This window comes from Podarcis raffonei, chromosome 5, assembly GCF_027172205.1.
Source record: "Podarcis raffonei isolate rPodRaf1 chromosome 5, rPodRaf1.pri, whole genome shotgun sequence".
In the NCBI taxonomy this organism is placed as follows: domain Eukaryota; kingdom Metazoa; phylum Chordata; class Lepidosauria; order Squamata; family Lacertidae; genus Podarcis; species Podarcis raffonei.
The window spans coordinates 59226-74138 of record NC_070606.1 but is presented as its reverse complement, the minus strand read 5'-3'; the positions used below and the strand labels follow the sequence as shown (position 1 = coordinate 74138).

Here is a 14913-nt window from a genome sequence, read left to right as displayed (position 1 = left end):
ATACCAATGAGACGGAAACATGGAAGGTGCCTAAAGAAGCCAGGGTGGCTATCTAAAGAACTTTTAACTGAGTTAAGATTAAAAAAGGATGTGTACAAAAAATGGAAAAGGGGGGAAACCACCAAAGAGGAATTCAAACAAATAGCCAGCACGTGTAGACACAAAGTCAGAAAAGCTAAAGCACAGAATGAACTCAGGCTTGCTAGAGAGGTTAAAAGCAACAAAAAAGGCTTTTATGGGTATGTTCGTAGCAAAAGGAAGAACAAAGAAACAGTGGGGTCACTCAGAGGAGAAGATGGTGAAATGCAACCAGGGGACACAGAAAGGGCTGAACTCCTCAATGCCTTCTTTGCCTCAGTCTTCTCCGATAAAGAAAACAATGCCCGACCTGAAGAATTTGGAGCAAATGATTCAGCAGAGGAAACACAGCCCAGAATAACTAAGGAGATAGTACAAGAATACTTGGCTAGTCTAGATGTATTCAAGTCTCCAGGGCCAGATGAACTGCATCCAAGAGTATTAAAAGAACTGGCAGATGTGATCTCAGAACCACTGGCAGTCATCTTTGAGAATTCCTGGAGAACAGGCGAAGTCCCAGCAGACTGGAGGAGGGCAAATGTTGTCCCTATTTTCAAAAAGGGCAAAAGAGAGGACCCAAATAATTACCGCCCAGTCAGTCTGACATCAATACCAGGGAAGATTCTGGAGCAGATCATTAAGCAAACAGTCTGTGAGCACCTAGAAAGGAATGCTGTGATCACCAATAGTCAGCATGGATTTCTGAAAAATAAGTCATGTCAGACTAACCTGATCTCGTTTTTTGACAGAATTACAACCCTGGTAGATGAAGGGAACGCAGTGGATGTAGCCTACCTTGATTTCAGCAAGGCATTTGACAAGGTGCCCCATGATATTCTTGTAAAGAAGCTGGTAAAATGCGGTCTTGACTATGCTACCACTCAGTGGATTTGTAACTGGCTGACTGACCGAACCCAAAGGGTGCTCATCAATGGTTCCTCTTCATCCTGGAGAAGAGTGACCAGTGGGGTGCCACAGGGTTCTGTCTTGGGCCCGGTCTTATTCAACATCTTTATCAACGACTTGGATGATGGACTCAAGGGCATCCTGATCAAATTTGCAGATGACACCAAACTGGGAGGGGTGGCTAACACCCCAGAGGACAGGATCACACTTCAAAACGACCTTGACAGATTAGAGAACTGGGCCAAAACAAACAAGATGAATTTTAACAGGGAGAAATGTAAAGTATTGCACTTGGGCAAAAATATGAGAGGCACAAATACAAGATGGGTGACACCTGGCTTGAGAGCAGTACATGTGAAAAGGATCTAGGAGTCTTGGTTAACCACAAACTTGACATGAGCCAACAGTGTGACACGGCAGCTAAAAAAGCCAATGCAATTCTGGGCTGCATCAATAGGAATATAGCATCTAGATCAAGGGAAGTAATAGTGCCACTGTATTCTGCTCTGGTCAGACCTCACCTGGAGTACTGGGTCCAGTTCTGGGCACCACAGTTCAAGAAGGACACTGACAAACTGGAACGTGTCCAGAGGAGGGCAACCAAAATGGTCAAAGGCCTGGAAACGATGCCTTATGAGGAACGGCTAAGGGAGCTGGGCATGTTTAGCCTGGAGAAGAGGAGGTTAAGGGGTGATATGATAGCCATGTTCAAATATATAAAAGGATGTCACATAGAGGAGGGAGAAAGGTTGTTTTCTGCTGCTCCAGAGAAGCGGACACGGAGCAATGGATCCAAACTACAAGAAAGAAGATTCCACCTAAACATGAGGAAGAACTTCCTGACAGTAAGAGCTGTTTGACAGTGGAATTTGCTGCCAAGGAGTGTGGTGGAGTCTCCTTCTTTGGAGGTCTTTAAGCAGAGGCTTGACAACCATATGTCAGGAGTGCTCTGATGGTGTTTCCTGCTTGGCAGGGGGTTGGACTCGATGGCCCTTGTGGTCTCTTCCAACTCTAGGATTCTATGATTCTATGATTCTATGATATATACAAATATCTACAGAAGCAGTTCATATAATCAGACAGAGTACCTGCGCCTTGAGGCAAAAGAAGACTCCACACTCATCTACACCACTCCACTACTATTGGACAGGCTTTCCTTTTAAACCGGTGACAGCCAATCACATTACTGTGGGGTGCCACAAAAGAGAACACCCTCTCCCAATTTCAGTCGTGGAGGGAGGGTGGGGAAACCCGTAAGAGGCTGCGGGTGCAGATATTAGTTCTCTTAAAAAGCGGGAAGAGCCTAGGGTCAGCGTATCTAGGACAAAAGTGTGTCATGAGAATGAAAGACAAGGCTGCTGGGTTAGACCAGCAGCCTGCACAGTCCAGCATCCTTATCTCACAGAGACCAACCAGATGCCCATGGGAAACTGGAAAGCAGAATTCGAACACAGAGCCCTCTCCCCTTCCTGTGGTTTCCAGCAACTGGTATTCAGAAGCATTCCTGCCTCCAACAGTGGAGGCAGAGCAATTAGGACATGCTGAACTTGTCAACTTTCAAATTCCCCAAATGAGGAGTACTAAAGAGTTGTAATAGGGACGCGGGTGGCGCTGTGGGTTAAACCACTGTGCCGCTTGGGCTTGCCAATCGGAAGGTTGGCGGTTCGAATCCCTGCGACGGGGTGAGCTCCTGTTGTTCGGTCCCAGCTCCTACACACCTAGCAGTTCAAAAGCACACAGTGCAAGTAAATAATAATAATAATAATAATAATAATAATAATAATAATAATTTATTTATATCCCACCCTCCCCAGCCGAAGCCAGTACTGCTCCGGCTGGAAGGTAAACGGCGTTTCCGTGTGCTGCTCTGGTTTCGCCAGAAGCGGCTTAGTCATGCTGGCCACATGACCTGGAGAAACTGTCTGTGGAAGCAAACAAATGCCGGCTCCCTCGGCCTTAAAGCGAGATGAGTTTTAAGCCCAGAGTCGTTTGCGACTGGACTTATTTGTCAGGGGTCCCTTTACCTTTACCTTTAAAGAGTTGTAACATGACTTGGGAATTCAGAAGATGTGTAAAATTGCATACAAATCATTAAAACAATTGCCTAGTACTTGCAATCTATTATTATTATTCAGTATTACCCGACATTTTCAGACGGTAAAATTGAAATTCTTTGGTTTTCCAAAAGCAGTTGATGTAGCTGGTGGGGTCTCCTCCCTGTGACTCACCCAAACCTTCCCCAACCCTTAGAACGCCCTCTATAGATACTATGGACTCAAGCTGCGGGATTCCAGGAGCGCAGAGACAGTCCACCAGTACCTGCACTTACTCCTGACGTTGCCTCTCGAAGAGGAAGCAGACAGAGAGGTGAGTGAAAGTGTGGGATGTTAGGGGGGAGAAGAGCCAGCGGGACTGGGACTGTGCTCACACGGAGACTCTCCACCTCCAGCCGTGTCCTGGAAGAGCCTCCTCCTTCTGAACCCTCCTGCTTCAAGCGCCTCCCCAGGCTGCTCCCCAGTGTCCCACCACCACAATCCAGGGTCCCCCACTCTTATTCATCCAGCCAGTCCCTGACATTACCCCACAGACCCCACCAGCCCTCTGTCCTGATTTCTGCTCATGACCTTCCTTCCTCCAAGGATTTCGTGCCCACCCAGTCACCCCCTCAAAGCCTCTTACAGGAGGAACCGCTTTTCAGCATTCAACATATCTGGGGCAGATTTGTTTAGTTTTGGGTTAGAGCAGAGCAGCCAACAAGTGGCTCTCAATGCCTTTCTTGGCAGCCCTCAGCAACCTTGGAGGCACCCCTACACACCTGTAGGCCTTGCATCACCTTCCTAAAGCTGGGTAAGGAGGTGATGGGCTTGGGGAAGGAGGCAGGTGTGATCTGTCAGGGTCCTAGAGTCCTCAGTTAGCTCTTTCCCACCTTTGGCAAGAAGGTGGGAAGGCGCTAGGTCCCACCAGAGCCTCGTGCCTCCTTCCCAAAACCCAGCGCCTCACCTGCCTACCTTTGGGAAGGCAGCATGCGGGCCGGGTGTGTGTGTCAAATTTTGGCCTTGCTCCCCTCTCCCACACGACAAGTCAGTGTGCGGCCCACAGGTTCTATGCTGAACTACTCTTGTGGCCCGCTTGGTATGAGATATTGGAGCACCCTGGTTTAGATGGTGCATATTTCTGCTCTGGCACCTTTGGGTGAGGGGTGGATTACAAATACTTCCAGGGAATAAATGATGCATTTTAATGTAGTTGGGTGTTTAATGAAGCCAAGAACTGTATCACAAGATTCGAAAATGTCAGAATGCAAGGCATCCTTGCATTGCAAGCTGCACATGAGTCTGGGAGGTGTGGTCTGGTCAGTTCACATCAGAATCCACAGAAATATCGTTCTTCAAACCACCCCTATTATTATCCGGGATGAAAGGATCTGTTCAAATTGGTTCTCTAAGTGTCTCATTTCTCCATTCTTAAATTTGGTTCCCCACATTTTGCAGCAATCTGCTTACAGAATCACATTTATCCTCCATCCCTCATGATCAGCTTAGCTTAATGGTTGCCATCAATTTCATTTTAATTGATTTTAATTAACTTTTATAATGAAATGTTTTTAGAATGTTGTACTATTTTATTGTTGTTAGCTGCCCTGAGCCCGGCTTTGGCTGGGGAGGGCGGGATATAAATAAAATTTTTTATTATTATTATTATCACTAATTGCAATCAAGAAAACAACATTTTTGACGTGCCTCATTCTCCCTAGGGAATTTCTGAGGCTATTGGTGTGGCTTCAAGCACCCATATTTCCCAGGCGCTGATGGCAGTGCGGGATTTTGGCCGCGCAGCCATTGCAAGGAAGACAGAGACGTCTGAGGTAAGGGTGTGAAGTGAGGAAAGAGCGCAGCAAGAGTGTAGGTCAGCCATCCCCAGCCTGGTGCCCCTTCCCCATCCGTGTGTTTTGAATTGGAACTCCCATCAGCCCCTGACAGCATGGCCAATGGTTAGACAAAGGTCCTGGCAAATTGGATCCTTAGCGGCTATTTACATCCACACCAAAGCACGTGAAGCAGCCTGTGGGTTCCTCTGATCTAGTAAAACAGAGCTGTGTTGGAAAAGAACGAATCCTGCCCCATTTCCAAATATGCTCTTTTTCAAGGGATGGGATCCTTACCATTCCAAAAAGGCAATTGGATCTGCTCATCCTCTCAGTATGGAAGCCAGACAGCTTCCTCTGTGGGTATGTCTCAGTCATCCTTCTGAAGTGGGCTCCAGCAGTCCTGTCTCTGTGGCTCCAGATCCTAGATCTGATCTGATCCCTTGGCTCAGTCAGTCAGTCAAACGGATTCGTTAGAAACCATTGGTCATCCCCCAAAGTACGCTGACCCCTGTTTTTAGGTTGGTTGTCAGATGGTTGGTTGGCATTTCTTCAATAGTGGAAGCTAATGGGGGACCCCCAAGGGTCATCTAGCCCAACCCCCTCCGATGCAGGAATCTCAGCTCAAGCATCCCTGAGAGATGGCCATCCAACCTCCAATGAAGGAGAGTCCACAACCTCCCAAGGGAGAGTGTTCTGCTGTCAGAAAGCTTTGAATGAAGAACCTCTTAGAGTTTGGAAGAGGGGACACCTCTCCAACTGAGGGGAGGGAGCAGAACCCAAGAGAGCAGGCAGGCGGCAGGCTGGGAGAGGCAGAGAGAAAGAGGGGAGAGGTTTCAGCTGCATCCCGGGGCAGGGCAGCTGCCCAAGTTGCTCTCGTGCAAGGGTTCTTCTGCCTTACGGGAGTGCCTGCTGGCCCCATTCAACTATGTTCTAGAGCAGACCCATTGAATTTAATGAAGATGACTAAGTTAGGCCCATTCATTTCGACAGGTCTACTTGAAGCAAAGCATAGTTGAGTGTCACTCTCTGTGTTCACCTCCATGTATTCGTTAATTAAGCGAATTATTACAAAGGCATAGTAACTGCGTGCGGATCTAACAGTTCCATAACCTGAGGGGGCCTTGGGGTCATGTGCCCCCGACTCTCCAATTCTCCAACCCAGCTGGAAGGAGATCAGAACCTTTTCCTTCCACTTTCAGTTAACTTCCCTCAAGCTTCTGGTCTCCGTTTTGCAACTGTGCTAGAGGAGAAGGGAGCAGGAGCCGATGAGTCCAAGGCTCATTCACACAATAATAAACCATAGTTTATCACAGAGGTAACCAAAATGGGGCCCTTCAGATGCTACAGACTGCAACTCCCATCCCTCCTGACCACTGGCCATGCTGGCTGAGGCTGATGGGAGCTAGAGGCCAACCTATGTTGATGCCCTCTGGTTTATTGTTACATCTGAACGCAGTCCTGAACTCTCTTGTGCTCTGCCATCCAAGAGAAATGAAACCCAGGAGTGTGGTACCCCTGGATTTTTGCTGTGAGTTGGGAAATGACCAAGGAAATTTCCCAACCCTCACTATGGAGAAGATGAGCAGATCCACCCGGTTCATTTTAATTTTAAAAAAGCAGCTCCCATGGAAAAGAGCACCAGTGGTCAGTCTACCCTACACTGTCCTGCACTTCCTCCCTGGTTGACTGACCGAACCCAAAGAGAACACCTTCATGGTTCCTCGTCATCCTGGGGAAAAAGTGACCAGTGGGGTGTCACAGGGTTCTGTCCTGGGCCCGTTGTTGTTCCACGTTTTTTTAAAATAAATGACTTGGATGAAGGAATTGAGGGGATGCTCATCAAATTTGCAGATGACACCAAACTGGGAAGGGTAGCCAATGCCACAGAAGACAGAATCGGGATTCAAGATAACCTTAACAGATTGGAGAACTGGGCCCAAACTAACAAAATGAAATTCAATAGGGTCAAATGTCAGGCTCTACATTTAGGCAGGAAGAACCCGATGCACATATATAGGGTGGTGGAGCCCTGGCTTGCCAGCAGTTTGAGTTTCCTGGAGGAAAAAAAAATACAAAATTTGTAAGTCTGCACAACAACTTGTTGTTGTTGCTTAGTCGTTTAGTCGTGTCCGACTCTTCGTGACCCCCTGGACCAGAGCACACCAGGCACTCCTGTCTTCCACTGCCTCCCGCAGCTTGGTCAAACTCATGCTGGTAGCTTAGAGAATCATAGAATCATAGAATCATAGAATCATAGAGTTGGAAGAGACCACAAGGGCCATCGAGTCCAACCCCCTGCCAAGCAGGAAACACCATCAAGGCACTCCTGACATATGGTTGTCAAGCCTCTGCTTAAAGACCTCCAAAGAAGGAGACTCCACCACACTCCTTGGCAGCAAATTCCACTGTCGAACAGCTCTTACTGTCAGGAAGTTCTTCCTCATGTTTAGGTGGAATCTTCTTTCTTGTAGTTTGGATCCATTGCTCCGTGTCCGCTTCTCTGGGGCAGCAGAAAACAACCTTTCTCCCTCCTCTATGTGACATCCTTTTATATATTTGAACATGGCTATCATATCACCCCTTAACCTCCTCTTCTCCAGGCTAAACATGCCCAGCTCCCTTAGCCGTTCCTCATAAGGCATCGTTTCCAGGCCTTTGACCATTTTGGTTGCCCTCCTCTGGACACGTTCCAGTTTGTCAGTGTCCTTCTTGAACTGTGGTGCCCAGAACTGGACACAGTACTCCAGGTGAGGTCTGACCAGAGCAGAATACAGTGGCACTATTACTTCCCTTGATCTAGATGCTATACTCCTATTGATGCAGCCCAGAATTGCATTGGCTTTTTTAGCTGCCGCGTCACACTGTTGGCTCATGTCAAGTTTGTGGTCCACCAAGACTCCTAGATCCTTTTCACATGTACTGCTCTCAAGCCAGGTGTCACCCATCTTGTATTTGTGCCTCTCCTTTTTTTTGCCCAAGTGCAGTACTTTACATTTCTCCCTGTTAAAATTCATCTTGTTTGTTTTGGCCCAGTTCTCTAAACTGTCAAGGTCGTTTTGAAGTGTGATCCTGTCCTCTGGGGTGTTAGCCACCCCTCCCAGTTTGGTGTCATCTGCAAATTTGATCAGGATGCCCTTGAGTCCATCATCCAAGTCATTGATAAAGATGTTGAATAAGACCGGGCCCAAGACAGAACCCTGTGGCACCCCACTGGTCACTCTTCTCCAGGATGAAGAGGAACCATTGATGAGCACCCTTTGGGTTCGGTCAGTCAGCCAGTTACAAATCCACTGAGTGGTAGCATAGTCAAGACCGCATTTTACCAGCTTCTTTACAAGAATATCATGGGGCACCTTGTCAAATGCCTTGCTGAAATCAAGGTAGGCTACATCCACTGCGTTCCCTTCATCTACCAGGGTTGTAATTCTGTCAAAAAACGAGATCAGGTTAGTCTGACATGACTTATTTTTCAGAAATCCATGCTGACTATTGGTGATCACAGCATTCCTTTCTAGGTGCTCACAGACTGTTTGCTTAATGATCTGCTCCAGAATCTTCCCTGGTATTGATGTCAGACTGACTGGGCGGTAATTATTTGGGTCCTCTCTTTTGCCCTTTTTGAAAATAGGGACAACATTTGCCCTCCTCCAGTCTGCTGGGACTTCGCCTGTTCTCCAGGAATTCTCAAAGATGACTGCCAGTGGTTCTGAGATCACATCTGCCAGTTCTTTTAATACTCTTGGATGCAGTTCATCTGGCCCTGGAGACTTGAATACATCTAGACTAGCCAAGTATTCTTGTACTATCTCCTTAGTTATTCTGGGCTGTGTTTCCTCTGCTGAATCATTTGCTCCAAATTCTTCAGGTCGGGCATTGTTTTCTTTATCGGAGAAGACTGAGGCAAAGAAGGCATTGAGGAGTTCAGCCCTTTCTGTGTCCCCTGGTTGCATTTCACCATCTTCTCCTCTGAGTGACCCCACTGTTTCTTTGTTCTTCCTTTTGCTACGAACATACCCATAAAAGCCTTTTTTGTTGCTTTTAACCTCTCTAGCAAGCCTGAGTTCATTCTGTGCTTTAGCTTTTCTGACTTTGTGTCTACACGTGCTGGCTATTTGTTTGAATTCCTCTTTGATGGTTCCCCCCTTTTCCATTTTTTGTACACATCCTTTTTTAATCTTAACTCAGTTAAAAGTTCTTTAGATAGCCACCCTGGCTTCTTTAGGCACCTTCCATGTTTCCGTCTCATTGGTATTGCCTGAAGTTGTGCTTTTACTATCTCCCTCTTAACAAACTCCCAGCCATCATGAACTCCCTTTCCTTTTAGTATTACTGTCCATGGGATCTCACCCAGCACTTCCCTAAGTTTTATGAAGTCGGCTTTCTTAAAGTCGAGAAATTGAGTCCTAGTATGCTTGGCTGCTCCTTTCCGCTGTATAGTAAACTTCAGAAGAGCATGATCACTCGCGCCTAATGATCCTTCCACTTCTACCCCACTAACCAGGTCATCAACATTGGTTAGGACCAGATCTAAAATGGCTGTTCCTCTTGTTGCTTCTCCCACTTTCTGGACAATGAAGTTGTCTGCAAGGCCAGTGAGGAATCTGTTTGACCTTATGCTCTTGGCTGAGTTTGACATCCAACAAATATCCGAGTAATTGAAGTCCCCCATTACTACTATCTCCCTTCCTTTTGCATGCTTGGCCATCTGTTCCAGGAAGGCATGATCTATGTCCTCCGTTTGGCATGGGGATCTATAGTAAACTCCCACAATGAGGTCACTGTTATTCTTCTCTCCCTTTATTTTGACCCAAATGCTCTCACTTTGGCTTTGAGGTTCTAAATCTTGGATCTCTTTACAGGTATACACATCCCTGACATATAACGCCACTCCTCCTTTCTTGTCTGGTCTGTTTCTCTGAAATAGATTGTATCCCTCCATTATTACATTCCAATCGTGGGACTTATCCCACCAGATTTCAGTGATGCCTATTATGTCATATTTAGTTGGCTGTACCAAGAGTTCAAGCTCATCTTGTTTATTTCCCATGCTTTGCGCATTAGTGTACAGACATTGAAGTCCATTAATCATTCCCCCGTGTCTCTTATTTTAGGATTTTTTCCTCCCACCACTAGGTCTGCGTGCTGTTTGCACGCAGAGAGCTTGTCCCCTTCTCCTTGTGCCCTCCACCTTTCGCACAACAACTTACTGACTACTAAACTGACTTACTGACTACTAAACTGACTCAAGGGCATCCTGATCAAATTTGCAGATGACACCAAACTGGGAGGGGTAGCTAACACCCCAGAGGACAGGATCACACTTCAAAACGACCTTGACAGATTAGAGAACTGGGCCAAAACAAACAAGATGAATTTTTACAGGGAGAAATGTAAAGTATTGCACTTGGGCAAAAAAAAGGAGAGGCACAAATACAAGATGGGTGACACCTGGCTTGAGAGCAGTACATGTGAAAAGGATCTAGGAGTCTTGGTGGACCACAAACTTGACATGAGCCAACAGTGTGACGCGGCAGCTAAAAAAGCCAATGCAATTCTGGGCTGCATCAATAGGAGTATAGCATCTAGATCAAGGGAAGTAATAGTGCCACTGTATTCTGCTCTGGTCAGACCTCACCTGGAGTACTGTGTCCAGTTCTGGGCACCACAGTTCAAGAAGGACACTGACAAACTGGAACATGTCCAGAGGAGGGCAACCAAAATGGTCAAAGGCCTGGAAACGATGCCTTATGAGGAACGGCTAAGGGAGCTGGGCATGTTTAGCCTGGAGAAGAGGAGGTTAAGGGGTGATATGATAGCCATGTTCAAATATATAAAAGGATGTCACATAGAGGAGGGAGAAAGGTTGTTTTCTGCTGCTCCAGAGAAGCGGACACGGAGCAATGGATCCAAACTACAAGAAAGAAGATTCCACCTAAACATGAGGAAGAACTTCCTGACAGTAAGAGCTGTTCGACAGTGGAATTTGCTGCCAAGGAGTGTGGTGGAGTCTCCTTCTTTGGAGGTCTTTAAGCAGAGGCTTGACAACCATATGTCAGGAGTGCTCTGATGGTGTTTCCTGCTTGGCAGGGGGTTGGACTCGATGGCCCTTGTGGTCTCTTCCAACTCTAGGATTCTATGATTCTATGAATATTTTCCCAGCTGCTAAAAGGTCCCAACTAAATGGTGATTTGTCTCCAATTGCACTTAAGGTTCCCAAACTCACTTTCCCCATCCTTTCCCTCCAGAATACTAGCAAGACGAATGCCAGTATCACCGTCATCCTTTGCTGCGGGCAAATGGCATTCGGGGCACGGCAGGATGATCTCCCCTTTTTTATAGACGTCCTCACAGAGGAGCTCCTCTTCCAATTCCAGAACAGCAGGAAGGTATGGCTCTGATTATCACACGGACTCCTGTTGTTTGTTCTCTCAGCTATACCATACTTTTCCGTGTATAAGACGAGGTGTTTTTTATTATTATTAAAAAATGATGTTTAAAAATGAGGGTCATCTTATACACAGATAGTGCATAGGGGGACGTGGGATTGGTTGCCGCTGCAAGCCGGAGATAGTCAGCGGCTATTGTGCATGTTATTGGTGGCTGCGGCAAGGGGTGGTGTTGACTGGCTGTCGCTGCGGCAATTGGGAAGGCGATTGGCGGTTTCTGCCGGCGAGGGACAGACAATAGGTGGGTTTTGTGACGTGTGTGAGTGGCAGCATAGGTCCAGCAGGTGAGCAATATTTGGAATCCCCTCCCCCAAATAGCTGAACAACTGTGGGTGATCCTCCCTCCCAAAAGCTCAGCAACTCTGGGCAATCCTTCCCCCATTTTCTTAATTTGGAGTCCCCCAAAATAGGGGGTGTCTTATACACGAAAAAATACGGTATATCCTGCCTTTCTCCTGTCATACGACTCCATTTCCCCCGTGGTCACCATCCAGGCACTGAGCAGACCTCCTGAGCTTCGTCAAGGTCCTTGCACCACATGCCTTCAGACTGTGCCCTAGGGCAGGGTCTCTGGCTTCATCCACCGAAGGGTTGTAGACTGGGGTGTATACTGACTCCACCCTTAGGACCAGATGGGGCACTACAGTGGTACCTTGGTTCTCAAACTTAATCCATTCTGAAACCAAAGCGTTCCAAACCAAGGCACGCTTTCCCATAGAAAGTAATGCAAAATGGATTAATTCTTTCCAGACTTTTTTAAAACAAACCCTAAAACAGCAATTTACCATGAATTTAACCATCTAACAAGACCATTTCTGGGTTAGGGTTAATTTTTGGATTGGGTTAGTGTTAGGGTAAGGATTAGAATTAGGGTTAGGGTCAGTGTGGCTTTATGTTTCCTTGTGATTTTGATTCAAACTCAATTTTATAAAATCCCTTCTCCTTTCAGAACCAGGCTTTGAAGAAGAGCTTTATGAAGGCAGCAGCTCTAACAACCAAGGCGCTTGTGCAATCGAATGTGGGATATGTCACCTTCCCCCACAAAGACGAGCTCACCTTCTGCATCATAGTGAGTAAAAAGAAAAAGAAAAAAAGAGGGGGAATCTCCTGGGGTTTATTTTCAGAGCGTTTTTTCTTAAAAATAGCTGTGTAGGTCTAGCTCTGGGTTGCATGTTCTGACCATCTGGCCCCAAACCATTTCTGGGTGGTCACGTTCTGCTCCAACTCAAGTTTCCAAACCCTCTAGAAAGGCAGCCCTACATTGTGGCAACCTCAGCAGGATGTCACCAGCGCCTAAGTAAAAGAGGCTAGGTTCTCCCAGGAGGAGAGGGTTGTCGATGGCTCCCAGCCATGATTGCTATGTTCTACCTCCACAGAGGAAGGAAGCAATGTTTCTGAATATAGTTGCTGGAAGCCACAGGTGGGGAGAGGGCTCTTGGGCTCATGGTCTGCTCCCTGGTTTCTCACAGACGTCTGGTTGGCCACTGTGAGAATGCTGTGAGGATGCTGGACTAGATGGGCCCTTGGCCTGGTCCAGAAGGCTGATCTTATGCTGTTCTTATGTGGTAGAGCTCTGCCCAGGAGAAAAAGGGAATCATAGAATCATAGAGTTGGAAGAGACCACAAGGGCCATCGAGTCCAACCCCCTGCCAAGCAGGAAACACCATCAGAGCACTCCTGACATATGGTTGTCAAGCCTCTGCTTAAAGACCTCCAAAGAAGGAGACTCCACCACACTCCTTGGCAGCAAATTCCACTGTCGAACAGCTCTTACTGTCAGGAAGTTCTTCCTCATGTTTAGGTGGAATCTTCTTTCTTGTAGTTTGGATCCATTGCTCCGTGTCCGCTTCTCTGGAGCAGCAGAAAACAACCTTTCTCCCTCCTCTATGTGACATCCTTTTATATATTTGAACATGGCTATCATATCACCCCTTAACCTCCTCTTCTCCAGGCTAAACATGCCCAGCTCCCTTAGCCATTCCTCATAAGGCATCGTTTCCAGGCCTTTGACCATTTTGGTTGCCCTCCTCTGGACACGTTCCAGTTTGTCAGTGTCCTTCTTATTCCCAGATCCAGGAAGCCCACTCTTCTCCTCTAGGAGGACCCACTTGCCAATTGCAAAGAAGTTGTCAAGTGGGCTGGATAGAGAGCACAACTCAGGGCTTGGTGTGGTGGTGGCAGGGATGGCGCCTCCAGTTCCCTGACATGCTGTGTGCTTCCCCACCACAGGAGGTTATCAAAGAGGAGCCGATGGCATCGCTCACCATATTACACCAAGCGATGGAAACTATCATTCGCATGACGTAAGTACGGCCAGACACAGTACATATTTCTTCACCAGGTTTATGGACTGCTGGGTGCTGATCCTTTCCTCTCCCCTTCTTTCTCTTTTCAGTGCCTTGAGACCACGCATGGACCCCCTGCTCCGGTCTCAGCTGCTACAAAAAACCATCAGGAAGGTCTTCCAATTGCCATCATTGCAGGTTACGAAGGTCAAAGCCGGGAGCTCTGTGCCAGCAACACAGAGCCAGGTGACTGGACCTTCTGCTTCTGGAGGAAAATGGGGTTGCCAGGTTAAAGCATTTGAGGGCAAAGAGTCTGAGCCGTGTAAGCTGCAAAGAATGCTGCCCGAGACACTTGACCCATCACAATGATGTAACAGCCAGAGACTTGGGGTGTATATTTTTGATTTTAATCACGTTTCCATATTTATTGCATTTCACCTTTGGCTAAAATGCATCCACAAATGATTCCTGCATGCCTGCATTTTGTGACTCTCATGCCTCCCTCCTACGCTGCATTTAATTTTATTTGTTTGCTTGTTTGTTTATATGCTGCCCATCTGACTGGGTTACTCTAGCCACTCTGGGCGGCTTCCAACAAATTAAAACACAGCCAGACATCAAATATTTAAAACTTCCCTATGCAGGGCTGCCTTCAGATGTCTTCAGATGGAAGTATAATGATGTATCTCTCTGACATCTGATAGGAGGGTGTTCCACGGGGTGGGCCCCACCACCAAGAAGGCCCTCTGCCTTGGAACACCCCAAGGAAGTTGAGCCCAGTGTGGAGTCCTGTATCTTTATATCACATGACCTGTAACCTTACATATATCAAGAAACGTTTGCTGTTTATGACTCTTTGTGTGCCTTGCTTGAAGCCCTGCATAAGCTTTGTTACGAATTTGGACTAGAAGGCTCCAGAGCATGTGGGATTTCCATGGGGGTCTTCAGCTTCTAAGTGCTTTTGCTTCTCTCCTTCCAGGACTGCTTTCAAGAGACCATCTACATCTGGCTCAACATGCTCACCAGCTTGCTGTCGGAGGCCCCCTCTCTGGAGACGCTGCAGGAGATATTAGTGGTAAGGGAGCCCCCAAGGTGTCAGAGCAGGGGGAAGCAGCAGCTTCCATGCTGGAGGACAGACCCTCTTGAAATGATTGCACGGGGGGCATCTGCGGCCAACTCGCTGGTTGTGGGTGCTGATGGTCAAGTGGGCCTCTGTTCTGCTAGCAATGCTTGTGCAAGGCACACAAGATATGTCCTCTGCTGATGGCGTATGGGGAAGGGCCGTGGCTTGGGGCAGAGCATCTGTCTTGCATGCCCAAGGTCCCCGGTT

At 47.3% G+C, this 14913-nt stretch overlaps 1 protein-coding gene across 1 annotated transcript in view; it reads left to right on the top strand.

Annotated features, from left to right (window-relative positions):
• LOC128413490 (uncharacterized) overlaps positions 1-14913 on the top strand; it is a 73631-nt gene that overhangs the window by 33950 nt on the left and 24768 nt on the right. The window contains exons 4-7 of the mRNA XM_053387490.1: positions 3235-3351; positions 13528-13601; positions 13694-13829; positions 14563-14658. Of these exons, the coding sequence (XP_053243465.1) occupies positions 3235-3351; positions 13528-13601; positions 13694-13829; positions 14563-14658 (423 nt within the window). The remainder of the gene's footprint in view (positions 1-3234; positions 3352-13527; positions 13602-13693; positions 13830-14562; positions 14659-14913) is intronic.